This window comes from Thamnophis elegans, chromosome 6 (genome assembly GCF_009769535.1).
Source record: "Thamnophis elegans isolate rThaEle1 chromosome 6, rThaEle1.pri, whole genome shotgun sequence".
Lineage (NCBI taxonomy): Eukaryota > Metazoa > Chordata > Lepidosauria > Squamata > Colubridae > Thamnophis > Thamnophis elegans.
In genome coordinates this window covers 59,889,650-59,908,094 of record NC_045546.1, presented here as the reverse complement: position 1 = coordinate 59,908,094, position 18,445 = coordinate 59,889,650, and the positions used below count along the sequence as shown (strand labels likewise).

The 18,445-nt window shown below is 39.0% G+C and overlaps 1 protein-coding gene across 5 annotated transcripts in view; it reads right to left on the bottom strand.

Annotated features, from left to right (window-relative positions):
* CASK (calcium/calmodulin dependent serine protein kinase) overlaps positions 1-18,445 on the bottom strand; it is a 316,647-nt gene that overhangs the window by 73,468 nt on the left and 224,734 nt on the right. For all 5 annotated transcript variants that reach the window (XM_032219765.1, XM_032219762.1, XM_032219764.1 and 2 more), the window contains exons 11-17: positions 15,691-15,812; positions 14,167-14,244; positions 12,956-13,036; positions 8,247-8,435; positions 7,477-7,555; positions 3,771-3,856; positions 2,508-2,576 (exon numbers count right to left, since the gene is read on the bottom strand). In XM_032219765.1, the coding sequence (XP_032075656.1) occupies positions 2,508-2,576; positions 3,771-3,856; positions 7,477-7,555; positions 8,247-8,435; positions 12,956-13,036; positions 14,167-14,244; positions 15,691-15,812 (704 nt within the window). The remainder of the gene's footprint in view (positions 1-2,507; positions 2,577-3,770; positions 3,857-7,476; positions 7,556-8,246; positions 8,436-12,955; positions 13,037-14,166; positions 14,245-15,690; positions 15,813-18,445) is intronic.

Genomic DNA, 18,445 nt, shown 5'->3' with positions numbered 1-18,445 from the left:
TTTATTAATTAATATTTTTTCAGAAAAATATTGTTGTACTTAGGAATATTCAAAGGTCATCAAATGAGTGAGGAAGTATTTAGCAATCAATTGGAACATTTAATGTAATTTATATAATAAATTATGGGGATCTGACTTTTAGTATTCTGTATATGTGTATTCTTTTTATGATGGAATCTGTATCCTAAAAATAAATCCCACTAAAGTGGACCTCTTTCTGAGGACAAGCCTTATTCTTCATTATCATTTACAATATTCCTTATTATTTCCAATATCCCAGAAAATCTGCAAATTATATAATTTAAATATATATGAATGCCTTTAAACAAATTTGGGTTATGACTAGAGCAGTGATGGCAAACATTTTTTTCCTCAGTTGCCATAAACATGCACGCATGTGCTGTTGCGGGCGCTTGCGTGCACACCCCCATAATTTAATGCCCCCCCCCCCGATTGCACATTTTTGCGCAAGGCTTCCCTGTCACTCCCTGCTCTGGCTGCTTCCTCTTGGCTAACACCCAGTGAGGGGAGAAGTTGCTCTGGCACAAACGGGCAGAGATGGGGAGGCGTGCAAGGGGGATGCTCGAGCATGCTCCTGAATCAAAAAACCTTCCCTTATCATTCTCCTGTGTAAAGATTGGGCCCTTTTTACTCTGTCCGGTGTGAGCCGGGTTGCTATATCGCCCCCTCCCGTAATCAAAGAGGATCCTGGGCACTACAGGCAATAGATAAATGAGGAAGGGAGCTGCCGGCATGAGGGAAAGACAAGCAGCAGGCAAGGAGAAAAAGGGGCTTCCTTCCCTTGTGGTGGCTGCTCTGTCCGTCCCCCCCCACCACGCTACCAAAGAGGATCCTGGCTAAGTGTTGCAATCCATAGGAAAATGAAGAAGAGCTGCTGGCACGAGGGAAAGACAAGCAGCAAGGAAAGAAGAAAAACAGATTTCCCCCCTCATGGTGGCTGCTCTGTTGCCCTTTTCTCCATTTCAGTGCCATGCCATGGAGCCTGCCCCACCCACCATTGCCAAGGCCCTTGCTTCCCCCAAGCATTTCTTTGCTTACCCTGATTTCTAGCTCCATTGCGTTTCTTGCCATTTTGAGCAGGGAAACTTCTCCAACTCCAACTTCTATGTGTGTGTGTGTGGGGGGGGGGAATCTCGTGAAGTTGGAATTGATAGATTGAAGGGTTTTTTTAGTCCCATAAACTTTGTTTCCCTGCCCAAAATGGCAAGAGATGTGATGGAAAAATGAGACAGAGGGAAAATCAGGTAGGCAAAGAAATCCTTAAGGGCCTGGGCAATAGTGGGTGGGGCAGGCTCCCTGGCATGGCGCTGAAATGGAGAAAAGGGCAACAGAGCAGCCATCATGAGGGGAAAAAGCCACTTTTTTTCTTTCCTTGCTGCTTGTTTTTCCCTTGTGCCAGCAGCTCCCTTTCTCATTTCCCTTTGGATTGCAGCGACCAGGCAGGATCCTCTTTGATAATGCAGGGGAGGGGGGAAACAGAGCAGCCAGCACAAGGGAAGGAAGCTGCTTTTTCTCCTTGCCTGTGCTTGTCTTTTCCTCGTGCCAGCAGTTCTCTTCCTCATTTCCCTTTGGATTGCAGCGACTAGGCAGGATCCTCAGGGAGGGGGGAAAACAGAGCAGCCAGCATAAGGAAGCCACCTTTTCTCCTTGCCTGCACTTGTCTTTCCCTCATGCCAGCAGCTCTCTTCCTCATTTCCGGTTTGCGCATTGGGCTGTTTTTCGCCTTTTGGAGGCTTCACAGAAGCCTCCTGTCAGCTCCAGCATGCATATGTGTGCTGGAGCTGACAGGGGAATGCCTTGTGTGCCCTCAGAAATGGCTCCACGTGCCACAGGTTTGCCATCACGGGACTAGAGTGTAATATCACATTTCTAAGAAAACTATTTGCATTTTTTCAATTTTTCTTTTGCTATTTCTTGAGAATCTGGTTTGTTGGTCAAAACAATTTCAGTAGCACTAGTTAGCATTTCGCAATATATGATCACATTAAATATTCATTAAATATTTTTCACTGGATGCATTCACCATTTTGATTTGTTTTATTGTTCCTCAATGTTAGCCCTGGCTCTTTAATCAATCTGAGCTTATTTTTAATATTAAAAATCCTGTCATATCATTGCATCTTTTCAGCAAATCTTTTTAGGAAGCAATCAGAATTCATTGTCCAGATTTTTTTTTAAAAAAATATTTAAATTATCTTGCTCAAATGTGTTATTATTCAAGCTTGTTTTTAATTATTCCATCGCCTAATTATCATTTTTAGTTTTGCTTTATTTTAGATATTTATGTAATATTTAATGAATTGATGTTATGAATATGAAATAGCAACAATACAGGAGGTGGATCGAACTACTCCTTTGTTCCGTTATCTTTGTTGTAAAATTGGTGTGTGTGATCTAATAGCACAGGCAGAAACAATTTCCCAGAAAGCAATAATATTCAGCCATGAGCAGGCAGTTAATTTTAAGACTGAGAAGAAAGTAATTACCTCACATGAAGAAGATTGAGTGCGATAACTTGGCACAATCTTGAAGGTGATGCTGCCTCTCATTTCTCTCTGGAGAAAGTAAAAGTATTTGTTGTTTTGCAAAACTCAAAACAAATATACGTAGCACCCAAAGCTATCTAATATTTTAAAAAAAGTCATAGCAGCCTATGGGTTTATTTCCAAAATTTAGTCACCAGATATCAAAAGGGGCCCTAATACACTTTAAAAAAAGTTCTGTATGGCGTGTATGCAACCAAGCTGAAGTACTTGTATAATAAGGTTAGTATTTTAGAGCATATCATATTTGGTAGTAGCAAGCTGGTTTTTGGTTGCAGTTTTTTATCATGTTCCCTGTCATTTGTAGATACTTTAGCAACAAAGACATTGAGCCATTTTTAAATGTAGTTGTTAACTACATGACACTTATTAAATATACTATACATAAGTCATTGGTAAAGTACAAGCTTGCTAATGAAATAGCATAAACTAAAATATCCCAACAAATTACTTTTTTTAAACAAAAACAAAATTACCGAAGACTATTTTTTAAATTCATACAGTAATTTAACAAAACTTGCTGAAAGCAATCCATTATTCCTTTTCTGAAAATAAATAAATAAATCAACCTGGACTCCAAGAATGGGATTATTTTATGGACAAATAATCCATGTAGGAAAAAAATAACAAGGATAATTAAATCAAACAAAAATGAAAACTGCTTAACAAAATGTTACTCTTCTTCTTGTCCTTGGTACGGTATTACAATGTGGAGTATGTTCTAGAATGTTATAAATGAAAATAGAACTATTTTCAACAAAACGTGAAGACTAATATATGTAGAAAAATAAACCCAACAAATATAACTCAGATTCTGCAATTGTTGAAAATGTAATTTAATTAAATACTCAAGTGTTATTACTAAATATTTGTCAAACTTTACTACTTAGTTAATGAACTCTGATTGACTGTACTGATACAGTCAATTATTATTTTTATTCCTCTTTTCAAAATATTATTTGGAGTTTATGCCAATTTAAAATGAGAGGACCTGGTTCCTAGTTTATAAAAAAAAAGATATAGAAAGGAAGAAGAGTTGGAAAAAAAGAGAAAAGAAGTATCAATTTTACAGAATATTTCTTTCCATAGGCTTAAATTTAGTTTAATTTGGACTAATATTCTGTTGGTATTGCTTTTGTGAAGGTAGTAGTCTTTAACTCATACTAAAAGTAAAATGAATGAGATAAAAACTTTTTATATGCTTACAAGCATTTTCTGAAGTTGTTCCACTGTTTGATTTGCCACACTAATTCCGTTTATTTCCCGAATTTCATCCCCTACATGAAGTGTACCTACAGAAGCAGTAACACAAAGTGGCACAATTACAATCTATTATGTTATCCCACATACCATTTTATATGCATAATTAAATATTGTAAACAATTAGAATTTCCTCAAACTATGTGGATAAGAAATTAAAACTTAAAAAATTACTAGAAGTCTAGCTACATAATCATCAACATATTCTGCTAAATTGTAGCTCTAAAACAGGGGTGTCAAACTCAATTTCATTGAGGGCCGCATCAGCATTTTGGTTGTCCTCAGGGGGCTGGGTCGGGTGGTCATGGTTGACTGGGCGTGGCTCAGTGTGTGTGTGATCAGTTCAACATCGCTTGATGGGTGGGGTTGTGTTGGGAAGGGAATTCAGGGGTCTCTGGTAGGTGGGCAGGAGGCTTGTCGCACAGGATGAGGTGAGGCGATGCAGGGGATGGGGGTGGGGATGTTGCTGTCACAAGGCAATGCAGGAAGTGGGGTGGCTGGTACTGGTAACCATTGGCTATCATGCTATCACCACCTTTTGTGCGTGGGGCCGATGTTTTCCAGCAGCCTGCCAGCCCCTCAGCTGGCACACTTGGAGGTTCTGGAGTCTACTCCACTTGGCTGGACATCCCAGAAGCACATGCTGCAGGAGCATCAGCAGAAAGTGGGGGAGGCCCGTGATCTAGATCGCTGGATGCGCTTACTCCATCCCAGTTTTTGCTTCCAGATGGAGAGGTTGCTGCTGATCATCTTCTTGGCCCCCTCGCAGGTCTTGCCCTTGGCCTATGCACAGAGCATGTTCCTCTCGTGCACCCAATGCACCTGGGCCCCACTGTGGGCTGTTGCTGCTGCCACTCAGCAAACATATTACCACACTCAGCAGACCTGCCTGGCCCGAAGCAGATGAAGAAGCCAGCTAGAAACCCTGAGTAGAGGTGGTAGAGCAAACCCAGGTCCAGCAGGCAAAAGTTGGTCACTGGGAGGCGAGGGGAATGCTGCTTGCCCATTCCAGCCACATGATGGTGGTCTGCATCACGTGCCTCTCCCCCACTCTGCTTCTGGTGCCGCCACCGCGCCTGCTTCTTGGAGAGCCAGCTTGGTGGTTGCAGCGGGCTGCTGGACACTTCCCCCTATGCATGCAAAGACATGCACGGATCTGGGAGAAGTGAGTGGAGAGCCACACAGAGGAAACAATGGGGGCGGGATCAAAATGGGAAGCCTCTGTCTGGAACCTCTGGCAGATTAAAAAAAACCCTCTGAAGCAGCAGCTTCCCTTTTTTGTCCACTCTCCTCCACGCCTGATGCCGAGAGGGCAATTCTGCTTCTGCTCCTCCCCCCACAATGCCAGAACCTGCATGCCACCACCGCTCACCTGCTGTGCACCCTCCATAGCCCCTGTGATTGCCTATCACCCATTGCATCTGGCAAGCAGAAGCCCCATGGGCCTAAAGGTCCCATTTCATCTCCTTGCCATCTGCTTCCTTCCTCCGTGGTTCAGGAAGGAATGAAGTCAGGAGGCGAGATTGGCAGCAAGGCCCATGTGGGGGCGGGATGGTCCCAGTGAAAGGCCAGCGAGTGAGGTAATGATCTGCAACCTGACCACTGGACCGCAGCAAGCATTAGATCCACGGCATTGCTTTGCTCCCCGGGCGTGTGCATAGGAGATGACAAGTGCGCAAGGGCTGGCATCCTGGGTGAAAGGGAAGTGCTCAGAACGCATTCCCCAGGGACACCAGGCCCTGTGCGTTCACTGCCTCCTATGCAAACACTCAGGAGGCAGGGCCGAGGCACCGCATGAATCTAATGCTGGCCGCGGTTTGGTCCAGATAATGCTTTTACTGATGCAGAAGTTCACTTGTTATCTTTTGATAACAATGTTTTAACCATTTAACCATTATATTTGTAAATTGATTAAAATGTTAACTATGTGGGATAATTTCCAGTTCAATATGAAATAACATAATTATAGTATAAAGTAAACAAATTTATTGTTTTTAATTAAGACTTTGAAAACCTTTACAGAATAGGACAGAAAGTGAGAGATTATGGCCTAAAGTAGCCATAGTGGTCCCAGTGGTTATCAGAACACTGGCTACCATACCAAAAAGCTCTTGGTACCCACTTAGTACTTAGAAAATGCATTGACAAAATGTCCCTCTATCAATCATAAAAGGTTGTAATGCTTGGATCTGCACATATAGTATGCTAATCTATTATGACATCCTAGGTTCTTTGGAAGAATTTAATGTATATGAAGGCCAATACCAGCTAAAGAACTGGCACCTGTGATTTCACATTTTTTGTGAATAATAATAATAATAATAATAATAATAATAATAATAATAAATTGTATTTGAAGAAAAACATGCACTGGCTGATTATTTAAAAGAAAGTCAAGAACATCTATTAATCGAAGTAAAGAACAAAAATCTACTGAAGGCCCAACAGACAAAACAAGAATACAGAAAAGATGTGATAAAATCAAGAATGGAGAGTTGGCAGAACAAAGCACTGCATGGTCAATTTCTGGAAAAAATAAAAGATAAAGTGGACAGTGAACAAACTTGGTTATGGTTAAAAACAGGTACATTAAAGAAAGAAACAGAGTCACTAATCCTGGCTGCGCAAGAACAAGCTATCTGCACAAATGCCATTAAGGCCAAAATTGAAAAATCCTCTGATGATGCCAAATGCAGACTTTGCAAAGAAGCTGATGAAACTGTTGATCACATACTCAGCTGCTGTAAAAAAATCACGCAGACTGATTATAAATTGCGGCACAATTCAGTAGCACAAATGATCCATTGGAATTTGTGCAAAAATTATAATATTAAAACAGCAACAAACTGGTGGGAACATCAGCCTGAAAAAGTCACCGAAAATCAGATGGTCAAGATCTTGTGGGATTTCCGTATACAAACCGACAAAATACTGGCGCATAATACACCAGACATCACACTGGTTGAGAAAAATAAGGTCACAATCATAGACATCGCAATACCAGGTGATAGCAGGGTCGCCGAGAAGGAACATGAAAAAATCGCAAGATACCAGGACTTAAAAATTGAAATTCAACGACTATGGCACAAACCAGCAGTGGTAATTCCAGTGGTAATTGGCACACTGGGTGCTATTCCAAAAGCACTGGAATTACATTTAAAACAGTTAAAAATTGACAAAATCACCATCAGTCAAATGCAAAAAGCCGCACTGCTTGGATCTGCACGCATATTAAGAAAATACGTTACGACGTCCTAGGCCCCTGGGTGGGGCCCGACTAGTAACCAATGCCAAATCCGGCGAAACAACTGGCCGCTGTGATACAATTGTATAAATTGTATTTGTCAATGTTAATGCTGTAAATAATTATTATACAGATAGCCACTGAGCTTTTTCAATTGTTGTGTATGTTGATTCACCAGTAATCTCTTGATTGCTTTCCATAAAATATATTCCTCAAAACCATATCTAAATTAGTTAAACTATGGATACATGACTTGAGTAATAACAAGACTTAGTAATAAAAATATGTTATAGACAATATATGATTTTTGATACTAAATATTCAAATGTTATTTAGATTCCATGTCTGAAAATTTGGATAGTATCATATAAAATTTCTGTTGTTCATTAACTTTTATATTTACGTTACCTTGCCTGTGAATCATTCCTCCATGCATAATTCTTGCTACAATGCAATGATTCAGTTCATTCATTTTTAAAGTGATTCCCTAATAAAAGAAATAAATTAATTTAGATAATCACAATAAGATTTTCCAGTTCAAGCATTTTAATATTTATGGAAGTAATCAGAGGTGTCTCAATTTACCTCCACTGTATGTATTAACATTTTGTTTCAATTCACAAAAGCACTGCCCAGAAATCATATGCTATTCTTTTATCATACCCCAAATAAATACTTGATTAACTTTTTGTTCTTTAATAAATAATATTGTGAACTGTCCTACAGAATTGTTTTATAAAGCTGTAAGTGCTTCCAGTGAAGTTATTCAAACAGTAAATGGCCTACGAATTAGAACATACATCATCTTTTGAGAATGTGCAGGAGAGACAAATTTCCAGTCTGCTGATGGAGGAAACACTGTTTAGGAGAAGGTGCTAGCTGGGTACAATACACAAGATACTAAGAAGAAAGTCTTTAAATTTCAAAATCAAGATTATTTAATTATGTAGTTTGTATATTAGTTCAACGTAACTGAATCAATCCTTTTCTGATGTAATCTATATTTATTTATATTTGTGGTACAGGATTTTCTCTGGATTTTTTAAACTTAACGTTCCTTTCATTTGCCCAAGATAAATTGATAGTATTACAAAGGATAAATTGTAAATTTGATATTTACAGACTGGATATATCTTACATATGCTTATAAAATTAAATAATAAAATGTATCTATTTACCATTGGTTCATCTGTGTTTTTTTGGAACTGAACCAATCGCACTCTTGTGACATTCTCCATGTCCATGTCTCCATTTATGCTTTCTGGAGAATCTCCATTTAAATATGGGGATGTGGGAGGTGGAGTAACTCTTAATGCTTCATCACTGTAAACTTCATGTGCCACTACATCATGAGTTTGGAGTAAGGCCTACAGAAAGATATAATGTTCATCTTTTGTGTTTTATTTAATGCAAAGATGATTAAATTAATTATAAAGAGTTGAAAAACTTCAAGCTATTCAACCATAATTCAACCCAAACATCATATGCTATATGACTTTCAGTTTTCCTAACAGTAATAACAGTGCACTAATATTTCAATTACTGTATTTTTTGGAGTATAAGACGCACCGGAGTATAAGATGCACCAAAATTTTGAAGAGGCAAAATAAAAAAAAAGTTTTTGTACTCTGTAGATCTCCCAAAAACATTTTTCAAAAAAACGCTCCCCTTCCCCCCTCAAAGGGCATGAATAGCCTTTAGGAGTCTTATAAAGTGCTCCTGGGGGAGCACAATTGAGCAAAAAATGGCCCATTTTTCGCTCATTTCTGCCTCCCCCCCAAACGAGCAAAAAACGGCCCAATTTTTTGTCAAAAAAAGGGCATGAATAGCCTTTAGGAGTCTTATAAAGTGCTCCTGGGGGAGCACAACTGAGCAAAAAATGGCCCATTTTTCGCTCATTTCTGCCTCCCCCCCAAAGAGCAAAAAACGGCCCAATTTTTTGTCAAAAAAGGGCATGAATAGCCTTTAGGAGTCTTATAGAGTGCTCCTGGGGGAACAAAACTGAGCGAAAAATGGACCATTTCCCACTCATTTCTGCCTCCCCAGCTCCCAGGAGCACTCTGGAAACCTCCTAAAGGCTATGCACAGCCATTTTGGTGAAGGGGATGGGGTTTTGGGAGGCAAAAATGCTGTATTCAGTGTATAAGATGCACCCAGATTTTCAGCCTCTTTTTTGAGGGAAAAAGGTGCTCCTTATACTCCGAAAAATACAGTATATATGTGACAGGCATTTATATACTACTACTCATGCAGTCTACTAAAGAAAAGTAACAGTAACGTTGAACAAAAAAATGCTGATTCTCTGAAAGTCCTTTATCATATTGAGTTTCACTGTGTGTTAAAAAGGTCTCCATCAACATGTAAGAGAATCCTTTCTTCCAAATGTATTCCTCTTCTATTTTCAGAGCACTTTTTGCTTCTGAATGGTAACAGTTCAAAAGCAAAGTATGCTCTCTGTAGTGTCTAAAATCACAATGTCTAAAATCACAATGTCCACCATGCAGAAAGTAGTACAACCACTTCCACCACTTGAGGTCGGAGAAAGCAGCAAGTCCATCTCCTCCACTGAAGTTCCACAACTTCCTGACTGCTGGAATTTGCAGCAATACAGACACTTCAAGGACAAGTATGATGAACTGGCAGTATCTGACAAAAAGTTAGGATGTGAGTAGTGTGCAAAACCCATGTTCTCATTAGAGAAAGGTATTCATGTTTCTAGAGAGTGGAAACATTTCCAGGTTGTGCCAGCAGGGTCAACTAAGGAGAATCAACAAGCATCGCTCAGAAAAAAATTAAAGGAACATTTTCAATCTAAAGCACACATTATTTGTTTGGAGAGCAGTAAACAACAGGACCAGGATGCTTTAACCAAATCTGTAGATAAGTCAACTGACAAACCTTTATCCAGTACTTGCAAAATATTTTCTACTGTTTACGATCTGGTGCAAAGATGTAATCCATTCTCAGACATCGAAGTGCAGGTAAATTTGCTAACTACGGTTGGAGTGGATGTGGGAGTTGGCTTGCATTCACAGAGATCCGCAGTGAAAATAGTTGAATTCACTGCGAACGAAATCGAAACCACCGTGTTTTCCAGGATTATTGCAAAGAATCTAAAGGTGTGCCTAATAATTGATGAAGGCTCAACACTTTCAATGAAAGCAGTGCTGATAGTTTTTGTTAGAGTTGAGGATCCAGAATGCCCAGCAACCATTTTCATTGAGCTTTTGGAATTAGAGAAACAAGATGCAGAGACCATATATTCTGCAGCGATGGGAAGCTTGCATAAAGTTGGATTTACCACCAAATATCTGCAGAAGAATTTAATTGCTTTCTGCTCCGATGGTGGCAATGTTATTCTTGGAAGAAAATCTGGAGTCAGCACCAGAATAGCTCAAGTCTTCCCAAACATCGTAATTTGGCATTGCTTGAACCACTGCCTCCAACCTGTGCTGGATGATGCAATAAGAGAAATAAAGCAACTCAACCACTTCAATATCTTCCTTGATAAAATACACACCACCTTCCACAAATCCTGCAAGAGCCAGAATGACCTTTTCCAAATTTCTGAACAATTGGGCATTGAAATTGTAAAGATTGGCAGAGTTTTGGGACCAAGATGGGCTCCTGTAGTTTAAGGGCAACCATGGCTGTGGGGCGTGCTTATCCAGCGCTACATCAGTTTTTTCTGGGCAATGAAAGATTCCCAGGCATGGCTTCCTGTTTTGAAAATCTAAATTTTTTGAAGGATTTGGCCTTTATGATCGATATTCTAAATGAGATTTCTCTTCTGTCAAATGCCCTGCAGGGGCGATACAGATATCATCAAGGCCGAAAAGTTAGTATTGCGAACAACCAAAGCTTTTGAAGTGCTTAGACAGAGAAAGGACACTTATGAAACAAACCTTGAAGCAATGCTACAAACAAAGCCTTCATAAACATCAATTTAGCTCCAAATCAACAATTTGTTGCCCTTCCTCGTGACAAGATTCTGTCAAGCATCATCACCAATTTGAAGAAAAGGCTGCTGGATTGCGACCATCTAAAAACAGGTAGCCAATTGCCAGCCGCAAACAAGTTACACTTTATAACATATTTGAAGCCAGATTCCTGGAACATTGAAGAAGTAGTTGTTCCATGGGTTGAGGCAGAGGCAGCATTGTTTGAATTTAGTGAAATTTTTAATTACGAAATTAATTTGAACATTTTTGGGAAAATGTGCTCAGAAATCCAAACAAGAACAAAATTCCTGATGGTATCAGAAAAGCTAGAGATATTGTCAGGACAATTGCTGTTAGTTCAGCAGAGGCAGAAAGGAGGCTCTCAAAAATGAACCTCATATGTTCAGAGCAAAGAACCTGCCTAATTGTTCCAAACTAAGTAATCTGATGGTGATAAGTGTTCTTGGCATGCCTGTTGAGAGATGGGACCCAATTCCTTCAGTGAAAAAGTGGCTCAGAGCGCACCATCACACGTCTGATAATCCACGAGTAAAAACCAAAAAAGCTGCAACTGAGGAGTCTGGAAGCCTAAGAACAATATGGAAATATCAACAACTAGAAAACCAATAACACAAGTAGGTTGAGTGAATCTCTTTCATTGTGTTATTCTTATGTAAGGTGTAAGTGCATGCAATTAAAGTCTTCCTTTCTGTGTCTCTTCTTTGTGCAGGCCATTCATTGGAGCAAGTGTGGTTTAGTGATGTAGAAGACCAGCAAGACCACTCATCCTTCCTTTGTAAGTAGCTGTCTTTATTGTTGGGTGTGCTGGGTTCATCCTTAATATAGTAAGTGCAAGCAATTAAAGTCTTCCTTTCTGTGTCTCTTCTTTGTGCAGGTTATTGGAGCAAGGGGGTGAGGTGGTGGTGCAGGGCAAGGCAGTAATCTTCCCTCTGTAAGTATCTGTCTTTATTGTTTTGTGTGCTGGTTTCATCCTAATGTAGTGCATGCAATGGAAGAGTTCATTTCTGTGTTTCTTCTTTGTGCAGGCCATTCATTGGAGTCAGTGATACTGAAGACTGGCAAGGACAGTCATCTTCCTTCTGTAAGTAGCTCTTTTATTGTTTTGTGTACTTATTTTAATCTTACTGTAGTTCATCCATTGGGGCAAAAAATTCAGTGACATCGTCTTGGCCACTCCCACCCGGTCACATGACTGCCAAGCTATTCCCACCCAGTAACATGACTGTCAAGCCACTCACATCCGTCACATGGCCGGCAAGCCACTCCCACCCGGTCACATGGCCGGCAAGCCACTCCCACCAGGTCACATGGCTGCCAAGCCACTCCCTCAAAACAGGCCACACCTACAGAAAGGGTTCCAAAAATTTTGAAACCTACCACTGCTCTTATTAGACTAAAGTATCAGAAGGTGAGTTCACTGAGTAAGAGTAGGATAGCTTGAAAGGATTGACTAACAACTATGGGACAAAATAATTTAAGTAAGAATTGACATTGCTGTGTAATGGAATACTGTAAGACTGTCATTAAACTGAAATCATTAAAGGATAAACTGTCTCTATGATATTCTTAACTAAGATATTATTTCTAACAAAATTACAGGTTGAGCCATCTAAAATATCTGTGGAAAATTAATATATTTATTAATATAATTAATTAATATATTTCTATTTCTATCCATCATCCATTGCAATCAATGGGAAATATTCATGCCAAAGATATTAGCTTCCTTACATCCAGTTCAGTGTTGAGCATTGAGACAGAAATAATTTAGATATATGAACATTCAAACTGCGTTCATTCAAATTCAATGAAAGGCTGTATATATTTCTGAGTAATTACCCCTCCCTGCTTTCAAATAATATTTTTTTTCATGAATCTATTTTCTATGGGAAATATTAAAAAATGATATCGTAACAATTAGTTACCATGAAATGAGGTTGAGTTAAAATACGTTTAAGTTCTTTTGCATCACTATTTTCTTGGTAACATGAAATTTCTTCCAGTACCTGTAAAGCATAAGAGTACTTATATGAATAAAGTAAGTAACAAATAAAATTCATATTTTTGACTCATGAATTCCAAAGTAAAAAGTTTGAATGAAGCGATTTATTTTCTCTTCCCAGATTGGTTTATGCTGCAAGGAAGATTTTGATAAGTTAGTAAAGACAAAGCTACATCCATAGAAATAAATACAGTGTATATAAACAAAAAAAAAGTCATGCAAGTTGAGGCAGTTGCAATTTTATTCACTGATGATTGCAAAGGAGAGGTGAGTACAGGGCAGTAATACATGGTATATAAAAAAATAATCTATGGGTAGGTAGCTGAGGCAAAAAGGGAATAACGTTTGGAAGGCAAACTAGCTATAAAAGGAAAAACCTTAGGAAATGATAGAAATGTAAAGGGGGGAGGTGGTGTTTGTTTGGGTTATCCATTGCCTCTTCACTTGTGAGACTATTATTACTTTTCAAGTGACAAGAAGTAAGGAAACAATGTAAGGAATTGAGGTGGGAATGATTTATTTGGTTCTAAACATCTATTTTGTTAAAAATGATTCTTCTGAGTCAAAATTGATTCTTGGAAACTGTCTACATTAGTCCCTACAGTTTTCTGGGCAAGGCTATAGTTTTCCCTGGTGTTGAAAGTGAATATTAACCAGTTGCCAAGCATTCAAATTTTGATTATGCGATTATGGGGATGCTGAAAAACGGTCATTAATTACTGATGTCTATTATAAGTCAAGGACTACCTGTAAAAAGAGTATGGGTACCGTGAAATGGATGGTTAGAAATGTATGCAAAGATTGTTGAAACATTTCACATGAGTATTTGTTTATCTCTTCAATTTGTTTTACTGGAAGATACTCAAGACAGATAAAAACAATCCTTTAAAAACAATATTTTAAAACATTGTTTTAAAAACAATGAAATATGCTGAAAGAATAAAACTGTTAAATGATTTAATCTTAAAAAATCTGGCTAATTTTTTTTTTTACTATTCCTCTTAAAGAAAAAAAAGTTTACTGCAACTACTGAGGGGCTGTGCAAATACATAAACAAATATACATGCATACATTTCATTTACAGATTTAAACAATTATTAAATTTTTTGATTATTAAACTATTTTTAAAATTACCTCTTTGGCTCTCTGTACAGCATCGCTTGGTGGATTTCTTATTTGTGGTGAAGATTTTGTATTAATTTTGTCATAGAGCTATAACAAAAAAACACAACATAATATGAATGTATTAGAAACAATTTTACCAGCTTGTTTTATAAAGATCTCTGAAAATTTCACTTAAAAACATCAATATCTGCTATGCTGTAAATCTAATTTTCTATAGATAATTGCAGAAAATGTAACCATTTCATTTCCCCGCCGCATTTATCAACTTCTTGCCTGCTCATGATGCTTCATAGAAAGACACATCAGAAATAAGCAATGTTACTTAATCATATTTTCTTGCTAATTGCAATTTATAATGATTTAAGAGATTTACTGTAGAGTAAATGCATTTCTTAATATTTCTATGGAGGAATATTTCAATATATTCAACTTCCTCAGACATGGTTTAAAGAAATAAACTCACCATGTCATTAATGATGAGCCTAACCCTCATCTATAAAAGTTGTATTAGGATGACAAATAGCAGATATTAATGTACAGTGTGCCTGTCAACACTGTGGCGGTGCTATGACTAGCTGCCACATATCAGGTTCTGAATCACATAGAAACCAATGTACATGCAGTCACTATGAAGGCCTGTGTACTGCGAAGAATTTATTTATGATTTTATTTTATTTACTCTGGTTTATATACAGCCAAGAGCTACTGAATAATTTATAAATACAATATAATGATAAATTAAAACAGAAAAAAAGAACAAAATATATTTACTATTCAACCAGCTCCTTCATAATATCATAACTAATGAGACCATACCTCAGAAGTGTAACTTATGATGTGATTCATAAATGAAGTACAATTTTTTTTTCAAAATTTAACACTTAACTGCAAGGGCCCAATCTGTATATCCAGAGGAGGGAGGTACTGCCAAAAGGGCATGACCATGGGGTCTCTAAGGATTTTCTTGGCTGTGGAACCATCAACAAGCTTGCTGTCTCTGGGTATACAATTTTCATTGGGAGCAGGTGGTCCCATATATATGAAGGCCCTAATCCATTTAGGACTTTAAAGGCGACTACTGGAATCTTGAATTGTAAAATATTCAATGTAGCTTCTATAAGGCATGTTTATAACTTCAGTTACTCTGGCCTCCAGTTAATGCATACATCCAATTTAAAATTGTGATCTATAGAAACACCTAAAGTACTCTAGTAATAATCTAATATTGTTTATTTTTAAGATTTTACATTATTTTAAGCAGGATACTTCTGAAATTATTGTCAAAGTACATCTGCAGGCATCTTGTATTTATGCTATCTTTGTGAAAAAATGTTTGTAAAGCTTGCTCCGTCTCAGTTTTAGGAAATTAGCTAGATTATACTGAAGGGAAACATTTTCTGTCTTATCCGCAGCACCAAAAATACTGCTAAGAACAGACCTAAGTTCTATTAGTTTGGTTTCATATTTCTTATTTGCATTATTTTTTGATTATAGCTAAAGTTAAACAATTTTTTAAAGAGAAAAAATACTTACATCTAGTAATGTATGAAGATGCTGATCTTGAAAAACACTATGCAGAAAGTCTAAGTCTTTTTCACTGCAATCTGTAAGTGCATGAATTTCTTCTAGGCTGTCTAACACCTGTGAAACTGCTCCTATTATTAAGCCCAGGGAGAAAGAAGAAAGAAAACTATTTAGAATAAATCATCATAATTTGATCATATTTCACTGCATTGAGTAAAATATGAACATTAATAAAGCAATAATCTTTTTAATGAGGAAAGTATTTGAAAAGGAATGTGTCAAATGAATTTAAATTTAGCTTTTAAAGGAAAAAAAAATCTAAAGATGGCGCCTACCATCTGTAGAATGGGTGACCTTGAATACATAGCTGATCTTAAAGAAAGAATTCAACAATTATGAAAATATCAGTTTAGTTCAGATAGACAGGAGGGATTGAGGAAGAAACTAAGATTGCCCTACTTTGATTCTCTTTAGTATAAGAGAATAGAATCTTTGTCAGAATTTGTCAAGATTCAGTTATTATATGCCAAAATAATAAAGTAGAATTGGTACTTTTGCAGCGTCTGTTTCCCGATTTCAAAGTTCTATCATAATATTTTGAACCTGATTGTATCTTTTTGAATAAAAATGCTATAAAATGATACAGAAAGTTAACAGTATCATGAACATACATATTTAATCATGTTGCAAAGCAAAGCAAAGCAAAAGAATCCCCTTGAAAAGTTTTCAGAAGAGCCACCGACCCTTGGCCGGAATCCTGCGCAGCTGCATCCTTTCCTATATGGGCAGTTGTTTTCATCTTGGAGAGCAGGGCCTTCGCCTTCCAAAAACTCACCCTCCCCTGGGATTTCACCTTCAGATAAGGGAGATGGGCTCCTAGCAGAAGGTCCAGGAGATGAAGTTTCAGTCCAAGGCCCCTGATCATCTCTTGAATCCCCCTCAGGGTACCCAATGTCTGATTGTCCAGCTATACTACAGTGAGGTTACAAAGACTGACTTGAGAGACCGCCTTCTGCTGATTACCTCCCACAGACCCATTCGATCCCACAGATTAGGCCTCCTCCGTATTACATCTGCCGGCCAATGTCGGCTGGCGACTACTCGGAGGAGGGCCTTCTCTGTGGCTGCTCCGGCCCTTTGGAACGAGCTCCCCGTGGAGATTCGGACCCTCTCCACCCTTCGGGCCTTCCGGACGGCCGTGAAGACCTGGCTGTCCCAGCAAGCCTGGGGTTGAGTCCCCCCCCCTACTCGAATTTGCTGTGTCTGTTGTGCTTTTAAATTGTTCGTATTGTCTGATTGTTTTTGTCTTACTTTTTGTAATTTCCCCTCCCTTGGCTTTTGTTCAGCCACCCTGAGTTCCTTCAGGGAATAGGGCGGCCTACAAATTGAATAAACTCCAAACTCCAAACTTTGTTGAAATGTGGTCATCTCCTGCCTAATTGCTTGGGGTATCCACTTCCTAAAATAGGCAGGCATCTCCTGATCCTCCACATCCGCCGGATGGGTCCTGGCCCCAGTAGAAATGAAGGAGGGCTGTGATGTATGTAATCCATCTCTAGAAGTAGAAGGACCCAATTGTCTAATTAGGCCCACACCATCTTCTTGCTCACTTAAAGCCTCAGGTAACCAAGCTCTAGGTTGTCTGGAAGGGCCTGGCTTATCCATATTAACCGCTAAGGGAGAGGTCTCTGATGGCTTAGATTTTTTACATTGTGCACTAATTGGCTGTTTACTGGCCTTAGCTATTGCCTTGTCTAAGGCTTTTTAGCTCTGATTGGCAGCCTTCTCCTCAGCCCTAGACACCTTCTCCTGAGCCCTGGCCTTAGCCTTAATTTTTGCTGCTGCTGCCAAGCTATCTGAGTGAGGCTTAGTAAGACCTTTGACTTGACATTCAGATCCCAGTGGAGAAGAATCAGTCAGGGCTGGGCCTGAAACAGTATTGCTCTCTGCCATAGCAGTACCTACACCCAGCTGCAAAAGTAAGTAAACGGTCAGTGCAATGCCAGGCGCTTAAGCTGTAGTATGTCGAAGTAGGTGCTCCAAGCGAGGTGGGTAATCACCCAACAGGGTAGGCGGAGCTGACCTGAATTCCTGTAAACAGATGGCCAACCCATGGGGTAGGCAGAAATAACCAGTTCCCCATGACTATTTTGCAGCTAATGCTGAGAAAGGGTAGGATGCTGCCAATGCGATTAGAAACCTCGGTCCTTTAATGCAAGGAAATAGCAGCTAGAGGGCAATAAAATGGCCACCGAAGCCACTTGGAATAGCGGCTCCGGTGCTTGGAATAACTGTCAGAGGCAACAAAATGCCATCGCTGTAATTGGAGCCCTGAAATACCATTTGCCTACCAATACAAATGATGCAAAGCAAACAAAATGGTCGACACTGACAGAGCGCTTTGAGGCGACCATTAGTGCTTGTGAAGAAGACGCGGGAAAAGTTGTTGGCTGTGCGCTCTAATATAGGCTACCGCCAATTCTTGTCCCAGTTCAGAACTGAAGCATCAGTTCACCATCCCCGCTCTCTATTTCCTCAGTCGCTGCTGTCAATTAGAGATTGGTGCAGATATGAACGCCCAAAGGCAACTGACACCTCCTAAACTGTCTGCAATTATAGCAATAGTTTCGCTGCAGTCGAAATTGACCATGGTAGTTTTAACTTGCCAGGTCTTCTTTGAGCCGATAACTATTAGCCTTCCTCTTAGTAAATTGTTGTAAGGCAAGGTTTCCGAGCTCAACAGTCTGGGAAGCATCAAGTGCTA